This window comes from Gopherus evgoodei, chromosome 4 (assembly GCF_007399415.2).
Source record: "Gopherus evgoodei ecotype Sinaloan lineage chromosome 4, rGopEvg1_v1.p, whole genome shotgun sequence".
NCBI classification, from domain to species: domain Eukaryota; kingdom Metazoa; phylum Chordata; order Testudines; family Testudinidae; genus Gopherus; species Gopherus evgoodei.
In genome coordinates this window covers 17,908,486-17,918,911 of record NC_044325.1, presented here as the reverse complement: position 1 = coordinate 17,918,911, position 10,426 = coordinate 17,908,486, and the positions used below count along the sequence as shown (strand labels likewise).

The window sequence follows — 10,426 nt, the reverse complement described above, 5'->3', positions numbered from 1 at the left end:
CCGCAGTATAGGAAGTCAGCTTCCCATTGCCCCCTCCCCCCCACGAGGGCTTGGGGCAAGGGGAGCCCCTCGCTGAGCCAGCCCGTTCGCTATGTGCCAGGGGGTCAGTGCAGGAAGAGTGCACAGGGGCAGGGCCCACAGCCTAGCCTGAGCTGCCCTGCTGGGGGGGGGTGCAGAGGGGCCCTTCCAGCCGCACGGGGACGCTGCAGCTGCAGCAGTCTCCGCTCCCGGGGGCTGGGGGGGATTCACCCTGCATGGCCGAGATGAGAGGCGCGCCAGGGCCCGGTGCATGCGCGAGCCGCGGCCGCCTCCCCGGGCCAACAGCTGCGCAGGCTGGAGCCTCCCACCGGTAAGCCGCGAGCCCCGCCCGCGCCGCAGGGGCTGCCCGTTGCCGCCCTCCGTCCCTGCAACGCCTCCCCCGGGCCCGGCCTCGCCGTTGCCGCTGCTCAGCAGCAATCCGGGAGCTGCGGCTGCTCGCCGCCTGGCTCAGCCTTACAGCTCAGGCTGCATCTCCCGGACATGGGGGCTGCCCCGCAGCGTCCCCGGAGCAGCCTCCCGCCCGGTGCGCCTGGATAGGTCGGGTTTGCAGCTCCTCTTGGCCTCTGCTGTGCAACTGCAACAGCATCCCCAGGGGCTGGCTCCCGCCTGCCTGGTGCATCCCAGGGGCTGCTCGGCGCCGCCGGGGCTGCTCGCACGCCTGCAAGAGGCCGCCGAGCTTAACACTGGGGCTTCGCAATACAATGGGTCGTGCGTGAGTCGGTAACGGGCGGAGAAATGCTATGGCCCATGTGCTATACTGCAGGTTCACACTCCATGGCCATGGCAGCTTGTGAGCAGCAGCAGCGTAATACAGTAGCGGGATTGCTGCTGTGGTCTGAAATTAAACCGCGACTGAGTGTGTGCGTGTGAGATTGTGCCAGCTGCCGAGATGTGCAGACGTGAAAAACGAGACCAGGAGGAACTAGTTCTGGCAGTGCAGTATTATTATTATTAATTTATTTATTCATTATTCTTTATTAATAATTTGGATTGGTGTAACGTGCAAAATCCCGAGGCATGGACCAGGGAGGGCCCTATTGTGCTAGGCACTCACTGTAGTGTAGACACATAATAGCGTCTCTGGTCATGTCAAAGGGAACCTCAGACTCAGCAGGATAGTTAAAGTAGTGGGGGCCAGGTCCTGTTTGTTCTCTCCTCCCCCAGCACTTTCCTATGGCTGTGATCACAGTGAATTGGATAGTTACTCCTATCCCTGCTACCTCCAGTGGGTTTACAAACAGATTTCCATAGGTGTCTACACACAACAGGGACTCCCTGGACTCATAATAGGGAATGCATTGCCTAAATTCCACCCCCCTCCCCTCAAGCATACTTCTGTAACAAAGAATTATAAAGCACCCCCCCCCCCCCCTCAGTGGCACATTTCTGGATGGCATACAACCCCCTGGTGTATTTCAGAGAGTTAATTTGTCCCCCCTGGACTACATTTCCCCTGGCACCTTGGTACAGTTTACAGGCGACTTGGTCCCCTCTGGCATGGCTGATTTGTATGGTGTGGTGTACTGGCAGAAAAGGCAAGGTAAGGGTCTTTCTAACAACTTGTGAATATCTAGTAAAAATGTTTTCACAGCTGCTTGTTTTGCTGTTGGTTGCACTTCCCGGTATCCGTTCTGAATTCCATGTGGTGGTCAGGGGTGGGACTCACCACAGTGCTGGCGTGCATTCCACCATTAGCTGATACATGCTGCTATCTGCACCTTGTAACGATAATTTCATAGAATCATAGAATATCAGGGTTGGAAGGGACTTCAGGAGGTCATCTAGTCCAACCCCCTGCTCAAAGCAGGACCAATCCCCAAATATCCTTGGGTCATAAACTGGATGTCTCTCCCATTGGTATGTTAACAACAAACATGGAGGTCGAAACTTACCAAGATTCCTCACTACTTCTGTTTCTGCTGCAAGCTGCTTCCACCAGGAGACATCAAACAGTTCCTCAGAGTATGGACCCTGGCCATGTTGTGGCTGTTCTGGCAGCAAAGCTTCCTTGGGGACTGGCATGAGCATCAGAGTCACTTCATGAGCTTGATTCAGCAGCTGCTAGCTCCCTTCCCATACTATTTTAGGCCTGGCCTACCCTAGGAAATTAGGTTGGTATAACTACCTCACTCAGGGGTGTGAAAAATCCACACTCCAGAGTGAGGCAGTTAAACTGACTTAACCTTGCGCTGTCTACAACGGGGGCTAACAGGAGAATTCTCCTTTCGACCTAGCTACCGCCTCTCAGGGAGGTGGATTACCTATTCCAATAGGAGAATTCCCCCTTGTGAGTGTAGACAGCATCTTCGCTGAAGTGGCACAACTGAAGCCATACCACTGCAGTATTTAAAATGTAGACAAGCCCTTAGGTTTGGGGGGTTAGAAGGTCACTATCCCCATTCATCAGGCTATTGTGAACCACAGTGGGCTAAGTGCAGTTCCCAGCATCTGGTCAAATTCCTTGTAAAAGAGGCAGGATGACAGGAAGTTCCTAGAAGTGCAATTCTCATTCCGTCCATCTTGAGCCTGAGATCCGCCCCTCTGCATCGATCCATTGAATCCCCAACACAGCTGACTTATCCAATATTTCTGGTACACATGGTAATTTCTGGTACTCTTACAGAAGTCAAATGTCTTGTTTGTCTCAAACGAGAGATTTATCTGAATCTGACTGTGGTCCCATGACCATTGTGCTTAGCAAAGGACGACTTCTTCTCACTGGTCATAACTAATGCAGGGAGGGGACAGTTAACTCTGTTCAGTCCAGAATGAAATGGAAGGGTTAAACACTGAGTAGCTGTAGGTGAAGGCGAGGAGGGAGGGTTACGTTTGTTTCCTGGGAGTTGATTGGCTAATCTTGGAATAGAAAGGAAAGAAACACTGGCCCACAGGATTGTGGGGTAGTTTGTCGGACTCTCAGAGCACAAGTCTGGAGACCTGGCCCGAAGCTGTGTCCATGCTGAAAAATGATAAAGTTTGGACCTGACTCACAGTGGGACCCTGACCCCAAGCCAGGTCCTAGGGCCTGGGTACTGAGGGATCACTGGCCTGGAGTCAGCCAGATTTGTGTGTGGACAGAAGGGGGTTTGTGCTTAAACCTGAGTCTGAGCCCAGGCTTACATTGTAGTGTGAATATACTCTTAGTGGACATTTTGGTTCCACAGAGTATGCAGCGTTAGACCTTCAGTGACTAGAGGTCACTGATTTAGATAAATGGTTTTCTTATTCTGTAGTAGTTTCAGTTCTGGGGGAACTCAAGCAGAATCCATATGACATTAAGGTTTGCTAACTTCAGACTGTTTAGATGAAGCACGTTCTTTTTAACAAAAAAAATCGGGAGTTTCTAACCAGCACAAAGGAAAATAGAAAATCATTTTTCAATTTCAGTGGACTGTTTGGGGCATTCCTAATGATATCAGTGGGAGAAGTTATTAAATTATGGTGTACATACCACTTGGCAGATGTTAATGTACTGCACTGTCAGAGAACCTCATCAGCTTTTGTATGACATCCACACTAGGCGCCTTTATAACTTCTTTAGTGAAATAAACTGGTCTTTGATACTACAATTATCTTCATGTCACCAAGAACTCAAATGTTGTCCTCTTTTGCCTTTAGAAACGCCATGGATACAGCTAGTCACAGTCTAGTCCTCCTGCAGCAGTTGAACATGCAGCGTGAGTTTGGTTTTCTCTGTGACTGTACAGTTGCAATAGGAGATGTTTACTTCAAGGCCCACAGAGCAGTGCTAGCTGCTTTTTCAAACTACTTTAAGATGATATTTATTCACCAGACAAGGTAAGAACATACATCTTTTTCTGCATTTAAGGCAACTTTTAAAATTTATTCTTCAAAAGGAGTTAAATTCTGAAGGAACATTAGCAGGGGATTAGATGACTTGGGGTTGGTTACATAAAACAATTATGGAGTTGTAACCCTCTAAAACCAGTTCATTTCCAGCCTACAATGTAGTGTCAGAAAGCCCTTTTGATCTTACTTGTTTAATCAGCATAAGCCAAAGTTCGGGTCCACATTGCAGCACATTTAAAGAGGGATGAACACAGAAACAGAAGTTGAAGAAGTATCACAGCTTTCTTAAGCGGCAAATGCCTAGAATTTTTCACTGAAGTTGTGTGTATATAGAAATAAATACAATACTTTGGTTTACCATTTGGACCAACATTGAAGTTTAAAAAAAAAATTGAGTTTAGAGTTCGTATTTTACTGTTGACCTGTAAGGCCTGGGAACTAACTTTGTATTTATCTACAGAGTACACAGAGCATGCCTGGTGGCAGGACAAGCTTCCCTCCACACTCTATCACCGAATGGCTCTGTGGAGACCGATGTAGTTCAGTTTCCAAACTCACTCAGTTCATGTCCTTGCTGTTGCAATTACTAGTAAGGGTGACAGTGCAGTATTGTGCTGCAGACACTTAGAGTTAACAGACTTCACTGAGATCATCAATTCATTTCAAGTGTCATAGAGCCTTGTATATCAGTCACCTCATGGTGACATTCAGATGCTGCATCGCAGTTGGGTACAAAGTGGTTTTGGAGGTGTCAGATTTTGTAATTACATGGGATAGCTCCTGAGTTCTAATCCTGCCTCTGACATGGAGATGCTGTCTACAGATTTGATCTCTGTCTGTGTGCTCACTTTCCTATCTGCAATTACTCCTCCAGCGATGTTGAAGTCTCTTTGCTTAAAATTTGGAAATTGGAAAGTACTTTGATAGGTGAGAGTGAGAGATTAGTGCTGGGTGTTCATTATAATCAGTACCATTTAATGACATTGGGACATAAAGCTGATAAAATATATACCTATTGTAATGCAGAGTGGATATAAATCAATGATTTTTAACCATATATATAAAAATGAAATACAAGTTTATTTTAAAAGAAACCTGTGTAAAATTAGTTTTGAAATTATGGCAACTTATTTTAATGCTTAACTTACTGTATTCTATTAAAGCCAATTAAATGCAGTAAAAAATACTAAGCAGTACATATTTGCTGCCATGTTTTAAAGTCAAACCACTGAACTGGTAGAAGTCACGCTCTAAGGGTATGTCTATACTACCCACTGGATCGGCAGGCAGTAATCGATCTATTGAGGATCGATTTATCGCGTCTCATCTAGATGCGATAAATCGATTCGCAAATTGACGCCCATACTCCACCTCAGTAGGGGGAGTAAGCAGCGTTGACGAGGGAGCCGCGGCAGTCGACTTGCCGCCATGAGGACAGCCAGGTAAGTCAAACTAAGATACATCGACTTCAGCTACTCGAATAGCGTAGCTGAAGTTGTGTATTTTAGATCAACCCCCACCCCCCCTGTGTAGACCAGCTCTAAGCATCTGGATCCAGAGTTTGCTGAAATGCCAAACTAGCTTTTGACAGCAGAAGCCTCTTCTGCAGGTGCAGAGAGAATATTTTTTTAATTTCAGTTTATTCAACTCAGTCAGTTCAATGACTAGTTCATTCAAAGTTAAGAAAAACAGGAAAGCCATCTTCATTTTCTAAATTATGAATAAAAGCTAGGTGTTTAAGGATGAGATCTACTTGTTCTAAAATTTGAAGGACATGGTGACCAGAAACAATCAGTTCAAGTCACTAACTACCCAAATTTCTTCCTTTGTTTAATATATTACCTAGTTTTTAAAATATATGTTTTGCTAATTTTAATGCACTTTCTTCTTATGTATCCAGCACATTTAAAGTAGTTTTATTTAATTAAATGTTTAAAAAGCTTTTTATGTGCATTTTTAATTGAATTTGAATATCATCCAAATAGAGCTTGACACAAATCACAAGTAATCATCTAGTAAATAAGAAATGCATCATTCACCATTTTCTAACATCATAAATGTAATAATCAAAAATCTGAATAAATGCAAGTTAATCTATCTAATTGCTTAAATAAATGTGTATAGATATAGTGTATCCTCCTGGTTATCAAAAAGAATAATGACACTTAGTGAAAAGGCTATATTGAGTTGCAAATCAACGTGTTTTAACGGTTGCCAAGCAATGAGAATCAGCCTTTCTTTAGGAAAATAGCTAAAAAGTACAAATGCAAAATATGTTTAAAATTGATGATTTACATCAGAGTTTCCTCCTTGTTAATTTAAATCATGATTAAGATTGGTGGTTTAAATCACTTTGATTTAAATCAGTCCACCTCGTTGAATTTATTATTTAATTATTGAATTTAATAATGGATTATTATTTAAATATATAGCAATAGACTTACGTCCAGATTTTCAGAATCACACACAATATGTGAATTCATAATTTGCAAACAATTACTGCAGTGGCATGCAAAGTTACACTGCATATACAAATGAGTGAGTGCATGGCTCACTGGTCACATTCATGCCCAATTAATGCAGTGATGCACGCAGTCACTATAATTGCTCATATAAATTATACCCATGTCCTTCTCTTTGTGTCAGATTTAATCTGAATCTGGGAAAGGTAGCTAATGTGTGTTCTCTCAAAGTAAATGATGGGCCACATGAATGCTTAAATAATGGCCAGGATTATCATTTGGAGAAACAGATATATTTAATCATGTGTTTTGTTTTAAACAGTGAATGCATAAAGATTCAGCCTACAGATATCCAGCCAGATATATTTAGCTATCTGTTGCACATCATGTACACTGGAAAAGGTCCAAAGCAGACAGTCAACCCCAGCCGGCTGGAGGAGGGCATTCGATTTCTCCATGCAGACTACCTTTCCCATATTGCAATTAAAATGAACCAGATACTTTCCCCAGAGACGATGCAGTCTTCAAACTTATATGGAATTCAGATCTCAACCGCACACAAAGCAACAAAGGTAGGTCTTGGAGCAAAAGAAAATCTGACAAATGCCAACAACAGGTCTGCTAACCAGGGCGATCACCCACAGTTACAGCTGTCACTTGCCATTGGACTAGATGACAGTATCCTTGAACAACAGATCACCCATCCTTCCACCCAAGCAGCTGGGGCTGTCAAACCAGTGGAGGAGCTTCAGAAATCTTCTTTGTCTATAAAGCAGGAGAAATGTGACCCCGAGCCAGTGGTGTCCCAAAGTCACACGTCGCCCTCTCCAGATGTTTCTAAAACTAATCTCAGCATGCATTTATGTCATTACTGTGGGGAGCGTTTTGATTCCCATGGCAATTTGCGGGAACACCTGAACACTCACGTCTCTGGCTCACTTCCCTTTGGCGTCCCAGCCTCCATCCTGGAGAGCAATGACCTTGGTGAAGTGCAGCCTATTACTGAAAAGGGGGAAGCTATTGAAAGTCACCGGCTCGGTGCCTTCCTAATGAAAGAGAATGAGCATCCATCAGAACATCCAAGCCATAGTAACACAGAGCCGTTACAGTACGGACAGTTGTCGCTAATCTCCAAAGACACTGAGCCTGTGGAGTTAAACTGCAACTTCTCTTTTTCAAGAAAGAGAAAAATCAGTTGCACAGTCTGTGGCCATAAATTTCTCCAAAAGAGCCAGTTGCTGGAACACATGTACACACACAAAGGGAAACAGTACAAATACAACCGATGCCAAAGGTTTGGTAACCCAGTAGCCCACAGGTTTCATCCTTATTGTGACAGTTGGTCTGACTGTACAGTAAAATGTTCCAGGCTCTCTCAAGATCACCTAGATTCATCATGTGCAGTGGAGTCTGATCTTGCTCCAGAAAACGTTGATGCAATCCTCGTAGAATAGCTTTGAACGTTGCCTCTGATGAGCTGAAAACCTGAATGCTTCAATTTGTTTGTGTCCTTCCATTTTGCTGAATGTTCTGGGTACTCTTCTGAAGTTTTCTCTTTGCCTAACAGCTCTGTCTTCAGCGAGATGAGACTGTAACAATTATGTGCACCCTTTTACTTGGATATTTAAACCTTAAAATCCAAGTTGATTAGAGAACAAGCTATTTGTTGGCAGTGTCCAGATAACTTAGATCCATCTTTCATAAATGACAACTTAATTGGCCTGTGTTACCCAAGATGAGATTGTAGAAGTTAGTGAGTGTGGGGTTTAAACATCTAGTATACTGAGCAGAACTTTAGGACTGTGCGTGTGTCCTTAGAATTATTCTGAAACCAAAGTGAGTGGAAAGTGTTCAGAGGATTTTACTTTTCTTGATTAGTTTAATATCAATTCCCTAGAAAGAGAGACTAACCCGAAGTACAGAGGACAGGTGGGAAATGAACAGCACATAAACCTCAGGATGTTCCCTTTTGCTGGTAGTCCCATGGGGCTGATGTAAAGACAGTGGCCCTGGTTCAGCAGACGTTTGCAGTCCCATTGACTGAATACATTCTTTAAGGGCTTGGCTACACTGGAGAGTTGCAGCGCTGGTGATGGGTTTACAGCACTGCAACTTAGTAACTGTCCACACCTGCAAAGCACATGCAGCGCTGCAACTCCCTGGCTGCAGCGCTGGCTGTACACCTGGTCTGCTTGGGGTGTAACGATTGCAGCGCTGGTGATGCAGCGCTGCTCATCAAGTGTGACCACCAAAAGTGCTGTTATTGGCCTCCAGGGTATTAGGAGGTATCCCAGAATGCCTGCTCACAACAAACCAGAAGAATGGCTGAACTCCGAGCTCCCCCGAGCTGCTTTTCTGAAAAACAAACACAGCTCCTGTTTGCTGGAGCGAGCGAGAGGAGGCAGGCAGGGGAATTGCTTTGGAAGGTTCACAGCTGTTTGCTTGAAGAGAGAAGTCACACGGCAGAGGGGGAGGGGGAGTCCGTGCTGAGCAGCTGCTTATGTGGACTGAAGGCTATTTAGGAGTGCATAATTTGCATTTAGTGAATAAGAGAGGGGTGGGGAAAGGGCTCGAAACTTTTAAATTGATTGCAGGTTGGTGATGTGTATGTTCTCGTCCTTAGAACTTGCAAGGCAGGGAGCTGACAGATCCAAAAATCCACACTCTCTCTCTCCCCCACGTTCCCCCTCGCCCCCCTCTTTTGAAAAGCACGTTGCAGCCACTTGAATGCTGGGATAGCTGCCCACAATGCACCACTCCCAACAGCACTGCAAATGCTGCAAATGTGGCCACACTGCAGTGCTGGTAGCTGTCAGTGTGGCCACAAGGCAGCGCTTTCCCTACACAGCTGTATGAAGACAGCTGTAACTCCCAGCGCTGTACAGCTGTAAGTGTAGCCATACCCTTAATGTGACATCTGCTTAAGTGCTTGCTGCAGGAGGACTAATGTGCATCCTGCCCCATTCCAAGCCCAGCAGGCCTCCCCCTGCTTGATCAGTCCCCTCCACAAATGTGGAACCAAATCCTACCGAAGCTCTTCAAAGGGTCCCATTAATGAACCTTCCTCTGTAAGATGGAATGAGATCCAGGTGAAGAGTCTCCTCTAAGAGGATCTAGGGCAGTGGTTCTCAACCAGAGGTCTGCGGACCCCCTGCCCTTTCAAGGGGGCTGTGGGGCCCCGCAGCTGAAGCCCCGATCCCTGGCACCCCCTGCTGGGCTGAAGCCGGGGGAGATGCAGGGTTGAAGCCCTGATTCTTGGCCGGTTCTCCCCACCCCGTGGGGCTGAAGATGGGAGGTGTGGGTCTGAGTCCCAGAGCCCCAGTGATCCCTGTGGAGCAGAAACCCTGAGCCCATGGTGGGCAGAGTTGGAGACATGGAGGGCATTGCCCCCTCCCACCCAAACTGCAGTGCAAGATCAAGACAGTCCCGGGGGCACCTCCACACCTCCCGCAAGTCCCCTCAGCATCTCCTTTCGCCGTCCCTTGGCCAGGTTGGAGGTGGGAAGCCAGAGCCAGGCAGTGTAGGGCAGCTGCTGCTCTGGCTGGTGCCATGGAGCAGGCAGCTGTAACGTTCCTTCCTCTCCTGCTCATGCCCCAGGTTGAAGCTGCTCATCAGCTCCCACTCTCCTTTGCTCCTGCAGAGAAGCCGGTAAGAGCCCCCTGGGTGGGGAGACCCGGCTCCATGGTTGGCAGACCCTTCCGGGAGCAGGGACAGCAGGGGAGTCCTCCCAGCACACAGCCCCTAATACTCCTCCCTACACCCTGAGCCCCTAGTGCCCCTCTCCCTGCCCGCACACAGCCCCTAGCTACCCCTTCCCTGCACCCTAAGCTGTTTTCAAACTTTTTGAGCTAAGCCCCCCACCTTTGAGTTATAATTTAAATATATAAACTCCCTCCCTCCCTGGACCCCACCATGCAGAGGTGGCTCAAGCCCCCGATGACCCCTGCCCCCCCAAATAGACATCAAACTACACCTATTCCCAAGGCCCCTACCCTGAGATTCCTCCCCCAATCCCTGCAGGGCCCTGGAGTTTTTATAGTCTGTCAAGGAGGGCCTCAGAGAGAGAAATTTTGAGAACCCCTGATTTATTGGACGCCATCTCTTAAATAAAAAAT

The 10,426-nt window shown here is 46.6% G+C and overlaps 1 protein-coding gene across 3 annotated transcripts; it reads left to right on the top strand.

Moving 5' to 3' along the window:
- The first annotated feature begins 244 nt into the window (after positions 1-244).
- ZBTB25 (zinc finger and BTB domain containing 25) lies at positions 245-8,400 on the top strand. 3 transcript variants are annotated; one of them, XM_030558576.1, is made up of 3 exons: positions 245-349; positions 3,658-3,837; positions 6,634-8,400. In XM_030558576.1, exons 1-3 carry the CDS (start codon positions 255-257, stop codon positions 7,763-7,765), a joined length of 1,407 nt encoding a protein of 468 aa, XP_030414436.1. In that variant the 5' UTR covers positions 245-254; the 3' UTR covers positions 7,766-8,400. The 3 variants fall into 3 exon arrangements, with proteins under 3 accessions (XP_030414436.1, XP_030414437.1, XP_030414438.1); XM_030558577.1 differs by lacking the exon at positions 245-349 and adding an exon at positions 1,180-1,579; XM_030558578.1 differs by lacking the exon at positions 245-349 and adding an exon at positions 2,020-2,150.
- The last annotated feature ends 2,026 nt before the right edge of the window (positions 8,401-10,426 follow it).

What these genes read in the sequence shown, in the direction of transcription:
- ZBTB25 (XM_030558576.1), top strand. Translation starts at nt 255, where the DNA reads ATGGCCGAGATGAGAGGCGCGCCAGGGCCCGGTGCATGCGCGAGCCGC. An exon ending in CAGGCTGGAGCCTCCCACCG is followed by an intron (nt 350 to 3,657) that starts GTAAGCCGCGAG and finishes TTTTGCCTTTAG; the next exon opens with AAACGCCATGGATACAGCTA. An exon ending in ATATTTATTCACCAGACAAG is followed by an intron (nt 3,838 to 6,633) that starts GTAAGAACATAC and finishes TGTTTTAAACAG; the next exon opens with TGAATGCATAAAGATTCAGC.